General features: G+C 33.2%; 2 protein-coding genes, 1 long non-coding RNA gene and 1 pseudogene across 6 annotated transcripts; 2 read left to right on the top strand and 2 right to left on the bottom strand.

The window, feature by feature from the left end:
* The first annotated feature begins 5,213 nt into the window (after positions 1 to 5,213).
* On the top strand, positions 5,214 to 7,687 carry LOC124837115 (pectinesterase-like). Its single transcript, XM_088093272.1, has 3 exons — positions 5,214 to 5,265; positions 5,668 to 6,691; positions 6,805 to 7,687. Exons 2-3 carry the CDS (start codon positions 5,686 to 5,688, stop codon positions 7,539 to 7,541), a joined length of 1,743 nt encoding a protein of 580 aa, XP_087949398.1. The 5' UTR covers positions 5,214 to 5,265; positions 5,668 to 5,685; the 3' UTR covers positions 7,542 to 7,687.
* A 3,281-nt stretch (positions 7,688 to 10,968) lies between these two features.
* LOC124838436 (aquaporin NIP6-1-like) lies at positions 10,969 to 22,976 on the bottom strand. Its single transcript, XM_088093523.1, has 6 exons — positions 22,677 to 22,976; positions 21,100 to 21,403; positions 13,537 to 13,892; positions 13,267 to 13,461; positions 12,381 to 12,442; positions 10,969 to 11,164 (listed from the first exon to the last, which is right to left on the bottom strand). The coding sequence occupies exons 1-6, from the start codon at positions 22,974 to 22,976 to the stop codon at positions 10,969 to 10,971; spliced, it is 1,413 nt and encodes a 470-aa protein (XP_087949649.1).
* Positions 15,337 to 19,650, top strand: LOC124821222 (uncharacterized). Of its 4 annotated transcripts, none has more exons than XR_015780239.1 (6): positions 15,337 to 15,493; positions 16,422 to 16,880; positions 17,596 to 17,984; positions 18,077 to 18,692; positions 18,870 to 18,979; positions 19,151 to 19,650. It is a non-coding gene; the product is annotated as an uncharacterized LOC124821222 (long non-coding RNA). The 4 variants fall into 4 exon arrangements; XR_015780238.1 differs by having other exon boundaries at positions 15,338 to 15,493; positions 16,419 to 16,880; XR_015780237.1 differs by lacking the exon at positions 16,422 to 16,880 and having other exon boundaries at positions 15,340 to 15,493; positions 17,596 to 17,717; positions 18,532 to 18,692.
* A 2,902-nt stretch (positions 22,977 to 25,878) lies between the features above and the next one.
* Positions 25,879 to 26,196, bottom strand: LOC148196848 (secreted RxLR effector protein 161 pseudogene; annotated as a pseudogene).
* Positions 26,197 to 26,280: the final 84 nt, after the last annotated feature.

Here is a 26,280-nt window from a genome sequence, read left to right as displayed (position 1 = left end):
TATTTTTCTTTTACTAGTTTCTTTTTAATCACACTTGAGAATTCAATTTCAAAGGAACTAAATTTTAACATGAAAAAAGAAACTTGTATTCTTTATATAAATATTTGGCACAATATGTTTAGGTAATTTTAGATTCATATGTGTCATTAGGGAAAAAAGAAGTCGTATTCTGTCCTTACCGGGAGAAGGCAAACAAGAATAAATAATCAGTCAAACCAAATACAGAAGTAAATTTGATAAATTGCAACACTAAAAGAAACTCTATAAATAAGTCAAAGCGATCCTGTATCACCATCAATTCATTATTATTGACGTTTCTTCTAACTAAAATTGTTTTTTGGATTGGACAATTATATAAAAATATATTTATTTTTTATGGTAAATTACATAAAAAAACACAGCACACAAATATATATATATATATATATATATATATATATATATATATATATATTGAAATATATAATTATATTAATTAATATATTATTAGACTATATTTTTAATAAATATAATTAATAGACAATATCTCTACAGCTTTGGTTATTTATATTTAAAACGGAACTTGGTTTTATTTGGGTAAAATTTTGTTACAGTTGAAGAATATATTGATATTAAATGTCACATTGTATAATTATATTTTTCAAGACTCTTTTTAAAATATAAATTTATTGAAAAGTTTAAATTGATCTTTAATTAATTAGATACTAATTTAGACACTAATTTATTTAGTAGTCAAAATATTGATAATTAATATCAAAGAACAATTTAAATACCAATTCATAAATTTTTCATACATGATTTAAGGTGTTCTTTTTCCCTTAAATAAATTAAATGATTGCGTTCTACAAAATCTTTTAATTTCAATAAATAATTTCTACAGTAAACATGTTATTTTTATGATTTTGTTGCGGATAAGATCGGTGGATGAAACAATGTTAGGAATGATATATATTTTGTAATGTGTAGGGAGAGAGAATAGTATCGTGATTTATATTAAATTTTCATATGTTTAACTTTTAAATATTATGTTTTAAAATACAAATTTATGTAAAAATATCTTTAGAATTCCTTAATGAACTTAATATATATTATTAATAGTCTAAATCATTAAATTTATACAAAAATCCAATGACGCAAATCATTAAATATTTCGTAATACTTGTAATTTGTTGTCACGTGTGCTGATATTTACAGTAATTATTAAATTTAATATATAAATGTATGTTGTGTTTATGATTTAATATGTTATTTTGTGTATATATATATATATATTTGGATTTAAAATAATGAAAATTGACGTAAAAACTCTAAATTAAAATGAAATAACTCAAAATATTTACAACCCAAAAGATTTAAAATGGTAGTAATACAGTACATCTCGTTAGATAAACAGATTAGTGTTTATACAATATATATATATATATATATATATATATATATATATATATATATATATATATATATATATATATATTGTATATTTAGTTAGATAGACGAAGAAACATAATTAACGAGATATTTAAAACATCATAATTAACGAAAACATAATTTAAATATTTTTAATTGAATCTTTATTATTATTATAACATCCCACATTCAATTATATAATAGTCATCCCATACTTAATATGATAGATCAGTTATAAATTATAATATAAAGTATAAACTTACAATTATCCAAAAATAATTATAATTTTTAAACTTACAATTATATAATAGTATGTTATCACTCGCTTTAGGTCAAGGTAAAGTTCATAGATTAGGACCTCTTGCTATTCTCACTGTATGCCTCACCCTTCTCTGTTTGAGAATAACTGACCATTAGAATATTAGGATGAACTCTAAGACTGAATTTCCCATATTCATACTTACAACACTTGAAACCACCATTGAGAAATTCCTCCTTGAAATTCTCTTCCATATCATTTGAAACCATGATTTAGCCCATATACTTTCACTTTGGATCACAACACATAACATTGATAAACATATAATCTCAGAAATACTTATACATCATTCACAATGAATCAAAACATAACTACAAACTATCAAGAAACAAGAATGGAAAGAACAAAACACCTCCTGGACTATTCGCTCAACGACCAAGCTCATTGGGAAACCACAAAGTTCTCTGGCTAAGCGACCCAGTTTGTTGTGTAAATACATAGACAGTGATCCCAAACCCCAAATGGATACATTTTTCCCAACTTCAAACACCCCTAAATCATGTTATACACTTAATTAAACTTTAATAACTTCCTCCCAACCATCCCTAACTCATTATTAAGTGATTTCTTACAAGATCCAACTCCAAAATCTACCAATCCTAACTTAAGATACTCAAATTGAATTCCACCATTTATAGCACAATTTCAAATAACTTAGGGACTCCAACAAGTTCCATATGACTGACCAATACTCCTCAAACTGACCATTTGAGTACATCACTCATAATTCACGTTTTCACTAATCAACACTCCAAAAACTAGTCCTAAAACAAGCTAAACACTGCCTAACTACCATCTCATACTCATATCTCAAGTTTTTTTTCCACTTCAATCACCTGAACAACTCACAAAACACCTCATAACTAACCACAACTGCATCAAACCAGATTTCCACCCTTTTCTCAATACTACTACCTAAAACTTCATTTATCCTTCCAAAACACTACTAAAACTTCTAAGTTTTCAACATTTATTCAATAAACCTTACAACACAGTTTCCAAACAGAATTATAACACAATAACATCCAGTTACAAACAAATCATATTCAATATAATTCACCATATCAGTTCATCACCACGTACTCAAATACACCCCATTAATCAAGTTACATCCAACATAGAGTAGAAATTTCATTCAAACAATTGAACATTCATAAAATCTTCTAACTTGCACCATTAACATCAATTAAAGAAAGTTTTGGCTTCCCTTACCTCTATAAACCTTCCACCACTCTAAAAATCCTCGACAGTTGCTTCCTCCACAAGGAATCTCTAGAAAAACTACAAATTATCGATTGGCGATTGGAGACAAACCTTAGAACCTAAATTGAACCAAGAATCAAAGAAGAAGATAACTTGATGCATGCAAAATAGTTCCCTTTTGCATGATCAAGAATCAAGAAAAGACCAAGAAAAGAGATGAAATCTTACTCGCTCTAAACCACAAATTGATCGGTTAGACTTCGTCGCAATGATCGCCTAGACAGCTCCTGATCGTCAAATAGATGACTTAGGAGTAAAAAATCTTAGAGAGATGGTAGAGAGGTTAAGAGAATAGTGTTTTAGAGAGATAGACAGTGTTTTAGATAATGAGACGAGTTTGGAAAATTCTATTTATATTATGAAATTATTTTATAATAAAATACTCGGTGTCATTATTTTAATATACCTACCAACTTTAATACTCTATTTTTTATGTTCTTACAATTTTTTTTATTAAGTACTTGAAATTTTTATATTATTTAATTAATATTTTATTACTTTAGTTTTCTTTTTAATTAAGTGATATATTTTTTTATAAAATCAAATTAAAATGATTGTTACTTTAATATTATCTTATATTAATTGTTAAACTTCAGAAAATAATTACCACATCATTTTATTAAAAAAAAATTGAAATTAGAATTAGTCTTTTTTTAAAAAAAATTATTCAATTTAGTTCTCTTATTTTATAAATGTGTAAATTTTGTCCTTTTAATCAAAATTTATTATTTTTATTTGATAAATAACAAAATCTATATATTTATAAAGTTAAGAAGTTAAAGGACTAAATTAGATCAAAGTTTCAAAAATATTAGTTAAAATAAAAAATTAAACCAGAGGACACAGTTTAAAAATATAAAATTTTAATTATTAAATATTAAAAAATTTCAAAATAATCATGTTTTCCCTACTATAATATTGGTTACGTCAACCATTTTTAATTTTTTTTTCTAAATTTTGACAAATATATTTAATATAAGATAGACTCACAATATTCAATAAGATTAAACAAAGCAATCATCTAAAATTGTATAAAAATTTTAAAATATATTATAAAGATAACCAATAATTTGTTTTAAAATATGTTATAATACAGACTTCAACCATACTCTATGATACAAATGAGCTTTAAGTCTAACTCAATCCCACAAAATCAATTTGTATGGTGAGGTTTGCACCCCACTTATATATATTATAATTTGGCTTATCTCTAGTCGATATGGAACTTCCAACATTCATCTCATATATTTAGTATTTCATTAATTTTATTTAAAAATAAAGAAAATAAAAGGAGTAATTTAGAAAAATTATATATAAGACTTTCTAAACTCGAATCCAAAATTATTTTGTTGTTATTTTATACATGAACTTTAATATTTTAGTGATATTTGAAAATCCATCAGTATGAAAATTTATTAAATAACAACCTAAAATAATATAAAACATGAAAACCACGTTAAACTTATCAAACTCGATATTGTTAACTATTATAAACTCAAAGTTAATTAATTCTAAATTAATCTAGTTTATTTATTTTATATTAGTTTTTTCCATTCTATTAACAACTTTAAGTGTGCAAACAAAAAATTAGTTAGTTGAAAAAAAAGATTAAATACTTGTAAGAAAAACTTCAAAATAATAGGTTAAATATAGTATTTACCTTTTTTTTTATCTAATATTTATACTACCTGGAATATAAGTTATATTCAATAAAAAATCGTGACAGTTCCTTGCCAACACAAGTTAATAACTAAATTAGTTTGACGTTATAGATGTGAAACATGTTTTAACTTGTAGAAATTTGTGTGCAACAAAACATCTCCAATACACCTTTTTTTTTCCTCCTAAATTTATATATATATATATATATATATATATATATATATATATATATATATATATATATATATATATATATATATATTATGTGTGTTCCTCTTATTTTATAAAAGGCAATTATTTGGCCTTCAAACTAAACACTAATTGTACTAATATCAATTATATATACTCAATTTAGTGTGTTTTTTTCTGTCCTCTCTTATTTTAGAAAAGACAAGTATGTGATTTTTATCCGTTTCTCTAATTTTAGAAAAGACAATTATTTGGTAAACACGAATGGCATTAGAATGATTCACCTTAATTAGGAGTTAAGTACCAATTTTTGGGTATATAATAATTCTCCACCATCTCAACATATGAAAGAAAACATGTTCTAGATAGAGAATAGGGATCTCATTTCTCTCCACTTTTCATCAGTAAGGTTCTTGTTTCACAGAGTACGTAAATAAACATACACATTATTTATTATTCATTCTATGAAATATTATATGCCTACATGACTTTATTTGATTTTGAATCTTTCTGAAGAAAAATTTGTTTATTTGTTTGAATCTTTAGAATTTCTGAAATTGTCCTTATTGATGATGATGACAATATATATGCAAACAGATAACACATTGTTGTGAATTGTGCTAATAAAATTAAAAAGAAAAGAAAAACATTGTTGTTAATTGCTAACACTAGTTGCATGCATGTCGTGCGCTAGCGATAAAAGACGAGGGTCAAAATAAAACAAGATCATGTTTAGAATTCAAAAAACATGTTTATGAAATGTCATGTTTATTTTTATTAATTTTGTCACGTTCACTAACTTTACACTAAATCCATGTATGATACAGGAGCTTTACATACTTGAAATGTCGGAGAGAAATGTTGATAAGGGAAAGAGGATCATCATTGGTGTTTCAACCTTGTTCTTGGTGGCCGTAGTTGGGGCTATCGTATTTGATATCAACCTCAATGGTTCAAATGGAAATGGTGATAATGTTAATAACAAAAAGGAACATGTTACTGCCTCTGTAAAAGCCGTCCAAACCCTTTGTAATCCCACGAATTACAAGGAAGAATGTGAGGAAAATCTCATGGCAGGTGTCGGAGACAGCACAACAACAAATCCATACGAACTTATCAAACTTGCTTTCAATATCACCATTGAAAAAATTACTGATAAATTCGAAGAAATGAATATCTTGCATGACATTGAGAAGGAGCCCAGAGCCAAGATGGCACTCGAAACATGCAGACAACTCATGGATCTTTCGGTTTCGGAGTTAGAAAGGTCATTTATTGGAATGAGCGAGTTTAACCTGATGAGTGTTGATAAAATCCTCATGAACTTAAAAGTTTGGCTGAGTGGTGCACTTACATACCAAGACACTTGCTTGGATGAGTTTGAGAACACCACCAGCGATGCTGGTAAAAAGATGCAGGATTTATTAACGACAGGCATGCATATGACTAGCAATGGTCTTGCCATCATATCAGCATTGTCTGATACTTTCACAAATTTGAATGCCACAAAATTATTGGGACGTCGCCTCTTTCAAGATTCTGATTCACCCTCATCGGTTAATAATGGAGGACTAAATGAAACTCTGATATTAAATCGCAAGCCTAATGTGACGGTAGCCAAAGATGGCAGTGGAGATTTCAAAACCATCAACGAAGCACTGAACAAAGTACCCAAGAAAAATAAAACGCCATTTGTGATCTACATCAAGGAGGGCATCTACCAAGAGTATGTCGAAGTTAAAAAGAATATGACTCATGTGGTTTTCATTGGTGACGGTGGCAAAAAGACAAGAATAACAGGCAACAAAAACTACATAGATGGAGTCACCACCTATAAAACTGCCACAGTCGGTATGTCTTCTTTCGTGTTTTTTAAGGATAAAATCATAAAATTATAAACCCAATCCAATTGAAAAATGTTTTTTAAGGGTCAAATCATAAAAATATAACCGATATTCGTGCAGCTATTCAAGGAGATAACTTTGTGGGCATGAACATGGGATTTGAGAACTCTGCTGGAGCCGAGAAGCATCAGGCAGTGGCATTGAGAGTTCAAGCAGACAAGTCTGTGTTCTACAATTGTTCAATGGATGGGTATCAAGACACACTTTACGTACACGCCCTGCGTCAGTATTACAGGGATTGCACCATTTCTGGTACCATCGACTTTGTGTTCGGAAATGCACTTGCTGTTTTCCAGAATTGCACTTTCGTGATCCGAAAGCCAATGGAAAATCAACAATGCATTGTGACTGCACAAGGTAGAAAAGAGAAAGAACAACCGTCTGCAATAGTGATCCAAGGAGGTTCCATTGTGGCTGACCCTGATTTTTACCCAGTAAGATTTGTTAACAAAGCTTACCTAGCTCGTCCATGGAAGACATACTCCAGAACCATTTTCATGGATACGTACATCGATGACTTGATTCAAGGTGAAGGATATTTGGCATGGGAAACATTAGATGGACCTACTGGTATGGATACTTGCTTTTATGCGGAGTATCACAACACTGGCCCTGGTTCAGACAAATCCAAACGTGTGAATTGGAATGGGATTTTGAACCTCAATTCGAAAGCTGCACGTTTGTTCTCACCTTCCAAGTTCTTTCATGGACTTGATTGGGTTCGGGCTACTGGGGTTCCTTGCTTCCATGGCGTGCCCCCACACTATAAGCACAAGAACACCACATTAACCTGGTGATCAAATCCTCCATTATTATATCATCATCCCTATTCTTTCATTTTAGGAAGAAAAGAGCATCGACACGTGCCATGTTAATTTTTTTAAAACGATGTAAGGGCAAAATAGAAAATGATAATTGGTTTGAAATTTGTTCGATTGAACAATTTGAAAATGTTTTCTCCTTACAACGGTCAACACCCAATTTCGTCCGGATTGACTAATAGATTTATTTTATTTTCATCACGAGTGTAAAATAAAAAATAAAAAAAAATATTTAAAAAAAAAATTAATAATAACAAATAAAAAAAAAAAAACGTTCGTCCTCTATCCTACGCCGTTCGGCTCCTACCCTTTGCTCAACCGTTCGTTTTTATTGACCAATATCGAAGACCGTTCGGTTCAAGCAGTTCTCTCACGTTCAGATCCAACGGTCCTCTACCGTGCGCTTCTCTTCTCCATATCTATACGACCGTTCGGCTCCTCCACCTGCGCGACCGTTCGTCATCTACCATCCACAACCGTTCGTTCTCTAATATTTGTCAACGTGATATCTGTTCGTATTGTTAGCGTTCGGTCATATTATTTGTTAGTGAACGTTCGGTCTTGAAGTTGTTAATTCTCTGTTGAACGTTCGGTTTTGGTTTATTAGTAATGATTAGCGTTCGATGTTGAGCGTTCGGCCTAGGTTTGATTTCACAGTGTTCGACCTCAATAACGTTCGGTCGCTCGTCCTCATTTACCGTTCGTCTTGACGACCCTCCTTTTCTACCGCTCGTCCAGGTAATTTCCCCTCATCACTTCCTACCGCTCGTCCTGATCATTCCCCTCTCGTCTTGGTCGCTCCCCTTGTCTAGGGCCCAGTGATGATTCCCACGATCTTCCACTAATGATTCCCATTTAACAAACTTCCACTAATGTTTCCCACTTCACCAACCCTCCAATTATCTGTCTGCCTACCAAATTCTTCCACCAATTCCCACAATCCTCCAATAAAAGCTGCCGACAGACGAGCTCCAATGAAAGCTGCTGACACTTACCTCCTTCTGCCAATTTAATGGGTGCAGACCTCACAGAAGAGGGGGGAAATTCCTCAGCCCCTCACCCGTAACCATCCCAACTACACTTCCATTTCACCCGTGATCACCTCCAACAGCCCATCACAATACCTTCTTCTTCATCATTTTCATCTCCAACACTTGATACCACGGCCTAACCTCAGACTCCTTGAGTCCCCTCCCCGAATCATCAACCATCACCCATATTCACCCACTGCCACAAGCCACGACCCAACTTTCACTTCACCTCCCCAGCCATCACTGATCTCAAACTCTCTGCAGAAACCCCAACCATTATCGCCCATTCTTACCATTTTTCAATCCCCAAGCCAAACTCTCACAGGGAAAACCCACTCCTCACCGGATAGCCTCCGCCCTATCCCTCTCCATTCTCTGTCAACACCGAAAGAACCCTTGGTCATCCTCACCCCATTGAACTTAACAGAAACCAATTTCCAGCACCCAAACACAAGTTCGACAGTGGCGGCCATGCGATGGTGGTGGGGAGAGCTCGACGGATACCTCGACCCCGACTTGGTGACAGCAGCAGCTGGCGCGCAACCGGCGATGACCTTGGCAGCAGAGAATGGTGGAGGTGCGAGCAGCGGTGTCGCTGTCTATACTTCGCGGTGGCGGAGTTTATGCGCACACAGGGAAGGACGCCACGATGAGTGGTGGTGCTTTCAGCACAGGCGACGTCGCCGACAACCTTCCCGGCTGGCCAAAGAGCTGTGCGGCGGCGCTGGCTATGGAGCCGCCGTGGATGATGAAGAAACCCCAGCCTCCTTTGGTCCCATGCTGAAGAAGAAGAGATCTCTGAAAAATGAAATGAAGTTGGGGAAATCCCTAAAGGGTTTTCGATTGGATTTAAGTGACCTTGGGCCTGATGTGGTTTGCTTCCTTCATGTGGAGGTGCATTTCCCATCCACACCCCGTTCCATTTGGGCTTAGGCCTTTCGGCTAATAAAAAAAAGAAGAGAAATTGGGCCAAGCCATAAAACAAAAAAAAAATAAAATAAAATCACATGTTTTCGGCCACTCAGCCTCTACCGCTCGGCCATGCATAGCCTCACGTTCAAAATTTCAACCGTTCGGCCTTTTGCGGCCTCAAGCTTTCCAGAATTTGGCCGTTCGCCATCAAGTGTTTTTGGTCCCTCCACCTCAACCGCTCGGTCATGCTTGGCTTCAAGTATTCAAGCATTCGGCCTCACGCTTGGCCATCCATGGCTTCCAGTGTTCAACCTCGCAGGTTTTTGGTCCTTCGACCTCAACCGCTCGACCGTCCATGGCAACAAGCATTTAGTCATTCGGCCAATCGGCCTCACTGACGTTCGGTCACTCGGCCTCCAACGTTCGGCCATCCATGGCCACGTGATTCCATCATTCGGCCAATCGGCCTCGCTGACGTTCGGTCACTCGGCCTCCACCGTTCGGACCATCCATGGCCACAAGCGTTTCAGCATTCGGCCATTCGGCATCACTGACGTTCGGCCACTAGGCCTCTAATGCTCGTCCACCCGTTGCCTCATGCGTTCCAACATTCGGCCACTCGGCCTCTACTGCTCGGCCACCCGTTGCCTCAAACATTCGGCCATTCGGCCTCACTGACGTTCGGCCACTCGATCTCACTGACGTTCGACGTTCGGTCACTCGGCCTCTACCGCTTGGTCATCCTTGGCTTCAAGTATTCAAGCATTCGGCCTCACTAACGTTCAATCGGTTGAGAAATCTGAATGCTTGGACAAGCAAGTGAAGAGTCCGGAAAGCCTATCAGAGCATGTGGGAAGTTTCAAAAGGTTCTTGCAGAGCTCGATCGAGAGCGTCAAGCGCGCATTGCCGTAGAAAATACGAAGTCAGAATTTCAGGTTTCATTCAACCGATTGAAGACGTTGGCTCATGAGGCTATAAAGAATCACGAAGAGTTTGGTCGTCGAGAAGATGTAGTTCATCGTGAAAAGGAGGAGACAACGAAGAAACCGAAAGAAACGGCGAAGGATTATGTTAATTGCTCATTTTTTTTTTGTTTCTGTTATTTATATTTATGATGGTTAATTGCTCGTCTTTTCAAGCATTATGTTTACTTTTTTTCTTTTTTGATGTGCAATTCATTTTAACATATTTACACATTACTTTCAGTTATCTTGATTACCTTTATCTCACTCAAACACAAACTCTTGCCATTAGGTGGACCTAGTTACATTGATCAAACTGTGTAACTTTTTCATATGAAATCTCTAACCTCTCTTCAGAAACAACCTTTTCCATTTAGATTCATAAAACATATATTTTTAAACATTCTTCTCCTATGTTTTTTACCATAAAATTGAACACATCTTCAAGATTTTATTTACTTAAACATGAATTGCCAAAATACATTAAGCCTTCTTAAGTCACTCTCTGAAACTGATTGAAGTTTTTTCTTTGGCATCATCTTCTTTGGACAGCTTCACTACAGTGTAGGTACATGCACCGGCTAAAGCTCCAAACACGGAAGCTACCAAATAAATCCATATTGCTTTGTAGTTCTTTGCGGCTATTGCAGGACCTAATGTTCTTACTGGATTCATTGAGGCTCCTGATACTGGTCTGCAATTCAAAGTTAAGCATATTTAAACAAATTCCACTGTTTTTAAACTACTCTACTTTGTTTTTATGATTTGGTAAAAAGTAGCTTTTGAGACCGTTAAGAATTTTTTATTAAAAAAGTGTTTAACAATAAGCAATGGAATGAAAACACCTTTGTTTTTAACATATAAGAATAGGGCCGAATGTCTTCTTCAGAAAATAATTATAAAAAATTACTTTCGTTTCTAAAACATGAAAAAGAAGAGACTCGTTCAACATAAGATTTAAGTGGCTGAAATTGCCATAATACAATAATAAATATATTTCTAAAATTCATTTTGCATCATTCTTACTTCAACTTTCTTCAAAAATAACCGAAATTAAAGCAAAATGAGAGACAGGTGAGCTAATTTGTATTGCAATTTATTTTATAATTTTAAAAAATATTAAAAAAACATAGTTTTTAGAAAACTACTAACATGCTTGGAACTCATTAACGATAGAGTTGTATTTCAGAAATGGACCAGTAACTATTAGTTTTTAAACATCACTTTTGAAATGTAAAATAAAAATCATAACAAAAAATATATTACATTTTAAATTCTACTTCATTAAGATAATTTGTTGTATGACTTACAAAATTTCAATTAATTAAATCTTAAATTCAATTATACTATTAAATAAAAAAGAAATTCATCAAAACTTGAATGAGATCTTGTACCCTATTTAACATGAAGACTTACTAAAAAGAAATATGATCTTGCACTTAAACAGTTCTAAAAAGACCAAAACCCTCTCTTTTTCAAAAACAAATGAAAAAAATTTGTATTAAATTTCTCTTACCTTTTCTCTCCCGATCTTTCTCTAATAAAAATTATGTGTGATGGTTAAATTGTTAGAATTTTATAATTGGTTCAATTTATTATATAAAAAGGAACTATTTGTTTTCACAAGTTTGTTGATGGAATGTTCAAAAACAAGTTATTAAGTTGCTTAAAATTCTCATTTTTATTTAGTTTTTAATATTATAAAAAATCAATTTAATGTGTCCAATTAGTAAAACTTAGAAAAAAAGTATCATGAATGACAAGTTCATGTACTAATTTTAATTTTGTAAATATATGTTGTACAGTAACACGTACATACAAGCAATCAATTTAGTAAATTTGTTTTGTTTATTAGATTTTGTTGCTTTTTTTAAGGTACGGTAGTTTGCAGAGACATAACGGTGGCATACCCTGCTATCATTATATTGAGCATCACGGTGCCTCCCACCGCGATTCCTGCAAGTTCTCCCACCTGCAAATATATCATACTCAGACTTAAATATCACATATGAATGAAATCCATATATATATATATATATATATATATATATATATATATATATATATATATATATATATATATATATATATATATATATATATATATACACAAATACACACCCTTTTATTTGCTAAAATAGGTGTATGTTTTTTTTTGCAGAAACTGTTAATTAGTATTAAGTTTGATTTATTCCCGCTAATTGTAAGTTTCTATGCTAGATTTTAAATAAGGGTGGTGATGTTTGGTGTTTTTATGTTCAAAGTAGGAAAATCTAATTCTGTGACGCAAATCAGCAAGATGTCAAATGCTTAAAACGCAGACTAAGCATAATAATCTCAGTGCAAATTAACCATAAATTTATTATATACAGCTTCACATATAAACAACTTTTATGTGCCACACAATAGCTAACATCTATCTTCCTTTCACTCTTACAATAATAATAATATTTTCTGGATTTCTCGCAGCACCCCTCGCATTTGCCTTCAATTTTCATGCACAGTGTGATATTTGAAATTATCTATCGAATCAATTTCCATAAAATTCTTTTTACATGCATAAATTTAACTTATAACCAACTTTAGATTAATATATATAATCTTCTGTAGATTAAAATTCAATTCAGTTTTGTTAGTTTATGTGCATGTTTAAAAGTTTATGAGACACAGAAAATACTTTCTATTTCTTCTTCTAAAACAAATCAGATCCTCAGTCATCAATAAAACATCATCAAACGTGGAACATAAAATAAATCACATCCGAAGGATGTAATGAGAGGAGAAAAATATACTCACAGCTCTGGTGTTGGTGGTTACTGCAGTGACAACGAACATTAAATTAAAGGCAATAATGAATTCCAAAGCAAAAGATGAGACGTATCCTCCTGAAGGAACTGTGACTCCACCACTCATGAAAGGGTGATAAACCCATTTCAGAGCAAATGCGGCACAAATCGATGCCAAAATTTGTGCACCAATATACATAGGCACCTGCAGTTTAATGATCATATAAAGAACTTGTTTTTTTGGTAGCATAGATTAGTTAACTAAAATAATAATTTGTACACACATGTTTCCAGGGAAGTGTTTCAATGTAGCAAAGGAAAGGGTGACAGCAGGATTGAAGTGAGCACCGGAGATGTGGCCTATGGCAAAGATGAGGATCATAACAGCAAGACCAGTAGTGGCAGCACAACCTAGGAGAGTCTCAGAGCCGTTTGTCTTCTCGTTGACAATGGCAGCCGCAGTGGCGACGAACATAAGAATAAAGGTCCCGATGAACTCAGCACCGACCTTTCTTGCCAAAGGCACAAGAGGAGACAATGACAAAGAGCATGAGACGGATGGTAAGGCTCCATCTTCTATGGTCCTATCATCCAAAGTCAAGCATCTACAACACTTGGGAAGGAAATTCTTATTAGTATTATTTGTTGTATTGTTGGCATTGGTGAAACTTCTAGAAAGAAGTGCACCAGAAGTGCCTGAGGTGGCAGCAGAAATGCCTGAGGTGGCAGGTATTGAAGGAATGCTTTCGTTATTATACATATTTCACCACGATGAAAAGAGAATTAATGGTATGAGTTGAGAAGACATGAGAGGTATATATAGAAGATTGGAATCAATCTCCTCTTGCTATCAGCTATTACAAGATGATATTATTTGCATTTGTTTCTTTTCCTTTTTAGACAATTGTTTCTTTTATACTGATATACCTTTAACATGTAAGTAGTCCTATGATATTATTTGCACGTTTCTCTTGTCCCATTTCTCCTATTGCACATGCTTAGATGCACCATTTTCCAAGAAAACAGAGTGATATACAAATAATAAATTGTTCAGGATTGTACTATATGTTTATTACTTATTTATCTCGCTCACCCTTGCTTGTGTGTTGTGTGCTGCTTTTGTATGTTTTCCTTGCGATGATATCCACTTGGATGGGAGCAGATGTTGTTGAGGAGGTTCCCTTGGAGCAAGAGTTAAAGGATGTTGATGTTGCAATATAGTCTTTTTTAGGATTTCTAAATTTAAGTTGGTGTTATTTTAAAATATTCTAAACTATTAAAGTTTTAAGTTCTGTCCTTTACGTGGATGATTATAATGTCAACTACGAAACTACTATTCTCTTTATTGGAATGATGACAGTCTTTTTTTTATATAAATTGTTATATATTTGAGAATGTCACAGTATGTGACCACATTCGAAAGTTTTTTTTTTCCAATTTATTTAATTTATTATATTTTAAATTAATATATAAATATTATTTAAACTTTTTAAAAATTTATTACATAATTATAAATAAATTGGTTTTATTTTATTTAGTAAAATAATTATTATTAATTTAATTTATATATTATTATTTAATTAATTATTATAATACTTTTATATTATTATGTGTCACATCCGTTATGTTTTTCTTTATTATTTTTAGGTTATGGATGTGCTCATATCCGTTGACCGTTGACGGATATCAATAAATTTTTCTAAATCAAAGTGAGATTTTAAACGGTTAATTGATTCAATACAAGAAAGAATTGTAAATTCCATTTATTTATTTTTTCTTTTTAATTCACTTTCTTGAACAAATTTATAATAATTTACAATGTCAGGAATTTTGTAGCGTCTAAAAATTATAAAACATGTTTTTTGACCTTATAATATTTAATATCATTCAATTAAAATAAAAAATGTAGGATTATCAAAGTGAACTAATTTTGTTATCAAGTAAAAATAAGTTAATTTAATTTGCTTCACTTTTTATCATTTTTTTTTATGATTTATAAATTTTGTAATTTTGATTGATGTATCGTAATAATATACAAATTAACCATAAACAGCTTCAGATATATAAATAGGGTGGGGACTCCAGTGAGAAACTAACATGAGATTGAGACGAGCTGGAGAGATATAACTAAAGATGGCAGTGACAGTTGCTAGAATGAAAGTTCCGATGAACTCAGCACCAACCTTTTTTACCATAGGGACAGGAGGAGGCAGAGGCAAAAAGCATGAGACAGGGTGGTAAGGCTCCATCTTCTATGGTCCTATATAGTGGTTGATTGATTTGATTGCTTTTCGCCTAACCTAACCCTTGTTTTTCCTGACCTGCCCTTCCCCAACCCTTGCTTCTTTTCAGTCGCTTGTGTCCAAAACTTTCTATATAAAAACATACAGAGACTATCTACTTATAATATTCCTTAAACATAAGAGACTATCGTTGTAATTGTCTAAGGTAGGAACTGCTACTTTAGTACTATATACTTTATAGCTTCTTCTACTTGAAAGCTTCTATCTTATGGTTTGGGGTATATAATTTATGCTTTTTCTTGTTCGCCATGAAAATTTGAAGATTTTTCATCTGAGGCCAACAATTTATGCCTAAAATTGGTTTAAACCCTTCGTTGGTCCTCAAGTTTGTATGAAAATCTCAGTTGGGTCCTCAAGTTTTTTTCTGTCTCAATTGGGTCATATTTTTTGTAAAAGTGAGCACATTTTGCCATAACCGTTAAGTGTTGTGAAACGGCGTTAAAATGGTGTGAGCTGGAGCACAGAGAATGTGGTGATGTGTTTAGGGTTTCTTACGTGGACTGTTTTGTTTAAAATAATAGTGGTAACGTGGCATAATCCTTTACGGTGTTTCTTTAGTCAAACAAATTTAGCCGTTATCATGCGAATTTGAATCCTGAGAGAGAGAAAGACAAACACAACATGTTACCTTGGAGATACCCATCTGGCATCTGCACCCAAGATCCAATTTTTTTTTGCAAATTATTTAGTTATTTCAGAAAAAAGTTAACAAATTGAAGGTTTTGTCTCAGTGGGGTCATCTGGGTCACCCAAAATTTGAATTTTTTTCCCTTTTCTTTCTCCCCTGTTGTTAAAGCTAATACTAACAGTATAAACCCTAAACCCAAAATTTGAATTTTTTTCCCTTTTCTTTCTCAAGAAGAACACACTGCAAGAGAAACAAGACCCAGAATCACCACCACAACATGAAGGTGAAGTCAGGAAAGAGGTATTCATCATCAAACACAGGAAGAGCCACGATGACAGGGAAAGAACAACAGCCTCCAAATCCCTACCTTTCATTGCTCAGTCACCAGCACCACAAAAAGGTGATGGGGCTTCCACCAATGAAGAATCTATCGCTAATATCAAGATTGCGCCTTCCACTCCGAACATTGGTGTGGGAGTGAGGACTTCAAGCTGCACTAAAGAGGAGGTGGATGCAATTCTGATCCAGTGTGGGAGGCTCAGCAGAAGTAGCTCTTGTAGGAAGTACTCGGGCTCTAAGAGAAGTTTTGATTTTGATAACTGTGACAATGACACAACTTCTGCTGAGGATGAACAGAGGAGAGCCAAAGGGTTATGCCACATCACCACTATTATTTTAAACAAAACAGTCCACGTAAGAAACCCTAAACACATCACCACATTCTCTGTGCTCCAGCTCACACCATTTTAACGCCGTTTCACAACACTTAACGGTTATGGCAAAATGTGCTCACTTTTACAAAAAATATGACCCAATTGAGACAGAAAAAAACTTGAGGACCCAACTGAGATTTTCATACAAACTTGAGGACCAACGAAGGGTTTAAACCCCTAAAATTTAATTTGATATCAACTTTCTTTGTCAAAACTTAAAACCAAGCTTTTAGTATACTCTGTGGACTGACATTAAACGTGAGAATAAAAACTGAGATGCAATTTGGGCAGTCTACCATCGAAGACATGACCTTGGGATACTCTGTTTTCCTTGTAAACAAGAATATAGTGCATCAAGTATCTTTGACTAATAACTGACTGCTAATAGAAATTTGTTTATTAAGACTTAAAATTGGCTATATCTGCATAAAGCAATAGTATAGTTTAGGTTGTAATAGACAATTCAGCTTTATTTGCTGGTAATTTACAGCATCTGAGATAAATGAAGTTCATGGATGAATTTTGAATTACATGGAATAAACTTAGAATAAACTTGATTTGCCAAAACTAATTGTATGGTATTGTTAGCTGGGTCAGTGCCTGCAATTGATTGCTATTGAGGCATTACAGTTCACAGATGCATGCACCTAACTAAATGTTTTTATAATATGAAACTTTGGTCATCACCTATGCAGATGCTTTGATTACATTGAAGAACTGATCCATAAGCAGGAGCTTTGACAACAGTCTTACGCCTTCTAATCCTATTTTCTATTACTAATTCTGGGTTGCCAAAGAAGCACTTCGATTACCTCAGGCAAGCTTCATGCTTCATTGATACCTTGTCCCATTTTTTTTTTCTTCATTTTGTTACGTTTGTAGATTAATGGGAATCCCTAACCTATAATGTTATTCCCATTTGCTTTTTGTACAATACACTAGCATATTTTATTTTTTGAAGTACTTAGTTTTAATGTATATTTGTAAACTTCTCATTCATTGGAGAGAGCTATTTCATAGCTATTGATTTGAGCACGTAGCAATGCTAAACAATTTAGAGAAAGCTGGATTATTTAAAAAGCAGGTACAATACTCTAGGTGTTTAGTTGCAAGTTCAAATGGGTTATGTATTTGTCATTTAATAATTAACTCTTATTGTGCCTGTGATTCTTGTAGGAGTCAAAAAGCAACTGGCTTACTATAAAACGTGCTTTGCAGCTTGTGGTTGAAGACACCGATACGGCCAAGAAATTTCTTCTAAATGATATCATATGACCATTAGACAGTTGATATATTTTAAATTTTATATTAAATTAATGGTCACAATTTGGATAATATGTGTGAGCATGGTGATGGGTGTGTGCGACAGAAATAAAATACGACATACATATATTTCCATTGTGAAATATGATAACAAATGTTGAACTAAGCATCCAATTCTTTAATATCTGCCCAATCGCATTGAAGATTAATTTAATGTTGCAGTTTATAACTGTTTTTTCTCATGTAATGTTTTTATGTTATTTATAACTGTTTGAATCAAAGACACATATTATCCCATTCACCTTTTTTAGTCGTTATATATATGTTAAAAAACGAATAAGCCTAATATGTTTGCTTTGCAATCACAGTTCACCCCAAATTCAAATAAGACTTTGGGAATTCAAATTCTGGAGTCCCGTACGTGGGTTCTTCAACATGCATCTGGTACTGGATAGGAATTCGGGCATTCATTGGATTTATCTTCCTCTTCGACATTATGTACACTTTGGCTCTCTCACTTACCTAAACTGTGAGTAGTTTCACATTTGTGTGTTTAAGATTCTTGTAGCAAAGAAAAACTTGATTAACACGTCTATATTACTTTTGTGTGTCCAAAACTTTATTTTGGTTGTTGTGACATTTTCGTTTTAATTTTGATATTTCATTAAGACATCAGCTCATAATATTCCTTAAATAACTTCCCCAGAGGTACATAAATCTTGCCCAGCATCTATCAACATTCACTTCAAATCAAAGCCTTCATTTCTTGGGGAACTTGATATGGAACATACGTGGAGTCCCAGAGTTATGACATGTGTGAGTTAATTTTGCATACAGAGACGCTCTTGTATTCTAAATTAATTTAATTTCTCTATATGAATTAAGTAGGATGTGATATCATGTGTTTTGGAGGGAGCAGATTATAAGGTTTAAGATTATTGTAGCAAAGCAAAACTTGATTAACACACGTCTACATTATTTTTGCAGCATTTGACAAGCTGCAGACAACAATAACCAAAGAATCAGAACTCGAGAAGAAGAATTAACATGAAAACTCAATGCATGCATACTATTGTCAATTTCAGTATATGTGCTTAAGTGAACAGTTTTTTCACTGTCATGCAGAAAGTTCTGGAAGAGCTAATTCTATTGTGAATTGTAGCCTCAGAAAGAATAGAGGAATGGTTCTTCCTTTTGAACCATATTCTATCACATTTGATCAAATATTGCACTATGTTGATATGCCACAAGTAAGTCACTTAAAAGTTATAACTCACAGCTTTGATGGGTGTAAGTGGTGCTGGAAAAACTACATTGATGGATGTTTTAGCTGGAAGGAAAACTGGTGGCTATATTGGTTAGGATTTCATAATTAAATGATTATTTCAAACTCAAAATTTTAAGATAATATGTATCGATCATCTTTTTTATGTATTGTTCTTTATGTTTATATTCAACTTGAGATCAAGTTTATACTTGAAAACCTAGTGAGATCTTCCCAATTGTCATTAATTTAAAGTAAAGTTCCTAAACCACCAGTGAAAATCTATGCAGAAATAAAAGATAAAGAGAAATAAACAAAACAAATAAAGTTTAGCAAATGTACATGAAACGCAATTTTGTGCAAGTTTAGAATGGCAAAATGTCGTTAGTGACAGACATTACAATTCCAAACTTCAAAAACTGTGACATGTTTCTTCATCGCAAAATAACAATCTGGTGAGTTAAGGCTACATTTAGATAAAAAGTGTTTTAGAAATTCTAATTCTCATTTACATAAAAACAAAATGATAAAGAAAGAATTTGTTGCTTTGAAAGTAACAACACTGGAATCACAAGGTGCTCTGAATTGTTCAGTCAAGAAAAAGTGAATGCTAATCCCTCATGCACATGCTCTTTCTGAAGTATATGGATAAAACTTCATCTATATATCTTGTGCTGAAATTCAACTATTCATTAATAAACAGGGCAACCTGCAGGATTGATTCTAAACCACTTGGTCATGGATGCACTAAAACGAATAAAAAGCTTAGATATATAAACCAAATTACTAAGTCTAAAATTTAAGATGTTAGGTGGAATATGTGAATGGTTTTGATCTACTGCACCTCAATTCTCTAAAAGAAAAAATTGTTAATATATGATAGTCCAATCAATTAAACTAAACAAGAAACAATTCCAAGTTAGATACCACTTCTAAAACCATCTTGATTTGACCGGTTGGCCTGGTGTCCTGTCAATTAGTCTCCATCCTAAGCATTTTCAAAGATATTTTCCTTAGATATATGATCAAACTGAAAGCAGTAGTAAAATTATTCTCTTCAAACCTTCCTTTGAACAATCTCTTGAAGTTCCTCTTGCCCAGGAAGATGTCTTTTTAATTAACGTGTCCTTTCTACAGAAAATGAAGAAAAACGATTTAATAATTAAATAATACAAAATACACAAAACTTATGGTTAAAATGTAAGAAGACTTCATTAAAAATCATATACATATCCAGAACAAAAGACAAATGCAGTTATCTTGCTTCGTATGAATTTAAGCTTCCTTTGCATATATATGAAGTGGTTCAGAAACATGAGAGAAAACAATAACACAGCACATGGAAAAAATAAACTCACCCCAGCTCCTCCTTTGAGACATCTAAAATGAATAGGTGCATCATATTCTACAGATGTACCCATGATCGCAAAAGTTTATTCTAAACACATTATGCAATAACAATGAAAAACTTTGAAGTTGAATTTGTCGGTGATATAGCATTCTACACTCAAGTATGACTATATCCTACTGTAAGGTTGTTAAATCTCATGAGCATATGAGAGTCTTAGAGCCGTTTGTCTTCTGGTTGACAATGACGGCGGCAATGGTGGCCAACATGAGAATGAAGGTCTCAATGAAACATCTACCACTCTTGAGAAGAGAGTTGTTGTTTCCATTGTTAGTCCTATTGGTGCATTGGTGAAACCTCCATAAAGAGGTGCACCAGGAGTGTTTGGGGTGGCAAGTGTTGAAGGGATTTCCTCGTTGTTGTCCCTACCCCACCAATGAGAATGGTTTGTTTTCACCAATGCCACCAATAGACCAATAATGGTAACAAGAACTTGATGCTGAGAAGAGATGAGATGAGAATCATGTATATATGGTGGTTGATTGATTTTATTGCAGAATGAGTAAGGAAAGCCTTGCTTTCTGCCTAACCTCACGTTGCCTTGCTTGCTGCCTAACCATGACCTTGCCTAACCCTTGCTTTTTGCCTAACCCTGACCTTGCCTAACCCTTGTTCCTTTTCAGTCGCTTCTGTCCAAAACTTTGTTTTGGTTGTTGTGACATTTTCCTTGTAATTTTGATATTTCATTAAAACATCACATAGACTATCAACTTATATATTCCTTAAACATCAGAGACTATCGTTGTAATTGTCTAAGGTAGGAACTGCTACTTTAGTACTATTGTTGGAAACATATTACTTTATAGCTTCTTCTACTTGAAAGCTTAATGTTATGGTTTGGGGTATATGATTTATGCTTTTTCTTGTTCGCCATGAAAATTTGAAGATTTTTCATCTGAGGCCAATAATTTGTGCCTAAAATTTAATTTGATATCCACTTTCTTTGTCAAAACTTAAAACCAAGCTTTTAGTATACTTTGGGGACTGACATTAAAGGTGAGAATAAAAACAAAATTCCCCTGAATTCAAGGTAAGTTACATTTCTCACTTGCTCTGTTTTGCTTGAAAGTTTTTCAATCGGTTAATGAATAGGTTGTTCTGTCAAATCAGTTTAGATATTTTTTGATACCCATATCCTGACATATTCATGCTTAATTGAAGTCGATCATACATACATGTTTATATTTTGGAAAAATGAGAAACATTTCTTTTAACATGCATAAATGTGTTTTCCACATGGTAGAATGATCTTATTTAGATTTAAAGAGTATTACAAAGATAATCAATTTGATCCATTTTTCCAACTTCACTTAATAAGATAACGTTTGGAATTTGAGTTATTATTGTTGTTGTTATAAACATGATTTCAGCTTCAAGAAGTTTCCCTTTAATTCTTTCCTTTGTAAATTGAATTGAAGGAATCCCTATTTATTTATATCACATCCTTTGATTCGTTCTTTTTTTAATTTGATTGAAGAAATCCTATTTTATTTGTACACATTATGTTTCGTGAATATATGTGGTATTAAAGGCTTGATTATTAAGCAATATCTGAGTTTTCTGCTACTTTGAATATCAGTTTGTAAGTAAGTAAAGTTGTAAGAGGACGTGAAGCTTGAATGATGTATGTATTACAATAATTTTTGTCATTGTGGTACAGAAAACACAGTGTAATATTTTTGTCTAACATGGATAATTGAAGCACCTTCCTGAAGACATGGATACACATATATCAATTAAGAAGAACCTGTTTTTTTACTACAGAATAATTAACTAAAATAAGTGTTTGTACGCACATGCCTTCAGGAAAAGTGCTTCAATGCAGCAAAGGAAAAGGTGACAGCAGGGTTGAGATGAGCACTGGAGATGTGGCCAGTGGCGAGGATGACGATCATAACGGCGAGACCAGTGGTGGCAGCACAGCCTATAAGGATCTCGGAGCCGTTTGTCTTCTGGTTGACAATGGCGGCGGTGGCAGCAAACATAAGAATGAAAGTCCGGATGAACTCAGTACCAACTTTTCTTGCCATTGAGAAGGGAGTTCTTGATACCATTATTTGTTCTATTGGTGGTATTGGTGAAACTTCCAAAAGAGGTGCAGCAGGAGTTAGTGTTGAAAGGATTTCCTCGTTATTGTCCATATCTCACCAAGAGATGATGATTATTTGTTTATGGTGAGAAGAGATGAGATGAGAGGCATGTATATATAGTGGTTGGTTGACATGATTGCAGAATGAGAAAGGGAAAAAAAGCAGTGAGTGAACAATTCGTCGCTTTGCTGCCTAACCACGTTGCCATGAACTTGCCTAACCTTTGTTGCTGCCTAACCCTTGCCTAACCTGACCTTGCCTAATATTGAGTACAAACAAAGTCCTATATCGAATAAAATAAGAAATGCACATGGTTTATATACACATAAGATACATCCATTAGTAAGAGGCTTTTTGGAGTGGTACCAAAAGCAAATCCGTGAGGACTTGGCCTAAAGCGGACAATATCTTACCAAGGTGGAGATTAATGCGTGTGTGTTGAACTTCTCTACAAATGGTATCAGAGCCCATGGTTCAGGTATGGTGACCGGGCTCAATCAAGTATGTCTCTCCATGATCAGGTGAAGCCTTGGCAGGTACACATAAGATACCTCCATTGGTAAGATGCCTTTTGGAGTGACACCAAAAGTAAATCCTCTCCTTTTCAGTTGCTTGTGTCCAAAACTTTATTTTGGTTATTGTGACATTTTTGTTGTGATTTTGATATTTCATTAAGACATCAGCTCATAATATTCCTTAAATAACTTCCCCAGAGGTACAAAAATCTTGCCCAGCATCTATCAACATTCACTTCAAAGCCTTCATTTCTTGGGGAACTTGATATGGAACATACAATCGTGGAGTCCCAGAGTTATGACATGTGAGTTAATTTTGCATACAGAGACGCTCTTGTATTCTAAATTAATTTAATTTCTCTGTATGAATTAAGTAGGATGTGATATCATGTGTTTTGGAGGGAGCAGATTATAAGGTTTAAGATTATTGTAGCAAAGCAAAACTTGATTAACACACGTCTACATTATTTTTGCAGCATTTGACAAGCTGCAGACAACAATAACCAAAGAATCAGAACTCGAGAAGAAGAATTAACATGAAAACTCAATGCATGCATACTATTGTCAATTTCAGTATATGTGCTTAAGTGAACAGTTTTTTCACTGTAATGGAGAAAGTTCTGGAAGAGCTAATTCTATTGTGAGTTGTAGCCTCAGAAAGACTAGAGGAATCTTCTGCAGACAACGATAACCGAAGACAGCACATTATTCTTTTCCATCACACTTCAGAATTCAATTTCCAAGGAACTAAATTCTAACATGAAAAAAGAAACTTGTATTATTATTTTGTATAATTATTTGGCACATGTTTAGGTAATTTTGGATTCATGTGTATCATTGGAGTAGAAAAAGTCGTATTTTCACGTGTCATAATAATGTAAAATATCATCATCATCATCTTATATTTTTGTTTGGTGTTATCTATGTTGTTGGTAGATTATTTGGGTAAGCTATTTTATTTAAAGGAGTTGATATAAGATTATCATCAAATTTAATGTTTATTTGTTTTTGGAAATTGATTTTTTTTTTCAATTTAAACTACTCTATTGAATTTTATTTTTATGATTTTCACTTTTTGTAATTTTTATATGGCACCAGAAAATAAAATACTAATTATTTTAAATTATAACATCTCTCTTCATTCATATTGTACACTAAAGGGAGACTATCCAAGTTATGAAAACAATTTCTACTACTTGCACTTGCACTCCTTTTCTCTGGTATTCACTATACTATATTTCTTTTTCTTCTAGATATATGTATTTAAGGTCTTCTTAAATTTTAACATCCATTTTCTACAAGGTGAATTCATTAACGAGACATATTTTTTATTATGATCGAGATGGATTGTGAGAATTTTATAAAGAAAAACGATTGTTTGGTATACCTAAATTTTTTATATTCATTTGATATTGTCCTTATTTATTTTTTTTTCTTAAAAAAATACAAAAGCTTACATTTTTAAGATCATTTTATTCTTATATTTTTTGTGTTAAATGAATGTAAAAGTATGTTATGGTCTCATTATTCTTTCAAAAATTTGCTTAAAGGTTTGAAGAGAAGATTTTTAGTGCTGCAACAAACAGAATGCATATTTGATTTTAGATTTACAAATTTGTGATTATATTTACAAACCCAAACAATATGAAAGGTTGATGGTTTAATGTGATATTCGTTCAATCTGATTATATCTACTAAAAATATCTTCAAATATGTATGTGATGGATATGGGAATCCGGACACTAAGACCAATCGGCCTGATTATATAGATACATTATTTTATTCAAAGTAGTTGTTATTAGACTATTAATCAAATTTAATGTTTATTTATCTTTACAATTTTTTTTTTCATTTAAACTATTATCTTAATCTCAATTTTATCAATTTATTATTTGTTATTTGATTCAATTAAATTTTAATTTCATTTTTAAAACTGAACAATTTCTCCATTCTTTAAACCAAACTGTGATAGCAGAAAAGACAATGCAGAGAAACTGGTAGCAGAAATGAGATAAGCAGAGAAGATGTAACAAAGATTGTGAAAGAAATGTAATAGAAAAACTATATTAACAAAGAGTTACAGAATGTTTATATATATAACATACAACAATAACAGTAAAACGGTATTTAACTAACAAAACTGACAAACATTAAAGCTTGAATTACACAACTAATACACCTCCTTAATTCAAGCCTTTTAGTGTCACAACTCCAACCTCCTTTCTGAGATACTCAAACCTGGCAGTATCTAGAGCTTTTGTAAACAAATCTGCCAGCTGAATATCAGTTTTGCAATGCACCAGTTCAATCTTGCCTCTGTTAACCATATCACGTAAAAAGTGGTATTTAACTTCAATGTGTTTACTTCTTCCATGACTAACCGGATTCTTTGCCAAACTGATAGCTGAAGTGTTGTCCATCTTTAATTCTACAGATCTTCATTTCTGAATTTGCAATTCCATCAGCAACTCATTCAGCCACACCCCTTGACAAGCAGCAGCACAACCGGCTATGTATTCTGCTTCACAACTGGATAGGGCGATGACAGTTTGCTTCTTAGAACTCCATGATATGGGTGCCTTGTTCACAAAAAATATATTCCCAAATGTACTTTTTCTTTCAACCTGATCTCCACCAAAATCAGAATCAGTGTATCCAACTAAGCTCAATTCTTCCTGCTTCATACCATAAGTAAATAGTATGCCATAATCTGAAGTCTTTTTGATATATCTGAGTATTCGCTTGGCTGCTGTCATGTGACTTTTCTTTGGCTTGCACATGAACCTACTAATCAAACCAACTCCGAACATTAAATCTGGCCTGCTGTTGCATTAAAAACG

The sequence above is a fragment of the Vigna umbellata genome, chromosome 6 (assembly GCF_029865625.1).
Source record: "Vigna umbellata cultivar VRB3 chromosome 6, Vumbellata_1.0, whole genome shotgun sequence".
NCBI classification, from domain to species: Eukaryota; Viridiplantae; Streptophyta; class Magnoliopsida; order Fabales; family Fabaceae; genus Vigna; species Vigna umbellata.
Note: the sequence above shows the minus strand (reverse complement) of the source record. Positions and strands in the feature narration are given on the sequence as shown.

What these genes read in the sequence shown, in the direction of transcription:
- LOC124837115 (XM_088093272.1), top strand. Translation starts at nt 5,686, where the DNA reads ATGTCGGAGAGAAATGTTGATAAGGGAAAGAGGATCATCATTGGTGTT. An exon ending in CTATAAAACTGCCACAGTCG is followed by an intron (nt 6,692 to 6,804) that starts GTATGTCTTCTT and finishes ATATTCGTGCAG; the next exon opens with CTATTCAAGGAGATAACTTT.
- LOC124838436 (XM_088093523.1), bottom strand. Translation starts at nt 22,976, where the DNA reads ATGGACAATAACGAGGAAATCCTTTCAACACTAACTCCTGCTGCACCT. An exon ending in GTGCTCATCTCAACCCTGCT is followed by an intron (nt 21,404 to 22,676) that starts GTCACCTTTTCC and finishes AGCAAGGGTTAG; the next exon opens with GCAAGGTCATGGTTAGGCAG. An exon ending in ACCAATAGGACTAACAATGG is followed by an intron (nt 13,893 to 21,099) that starts AAACAACAACTC and finishes CAACAAATAATA; the next exon opens with CTAATAAGAATTTCCTTCCC.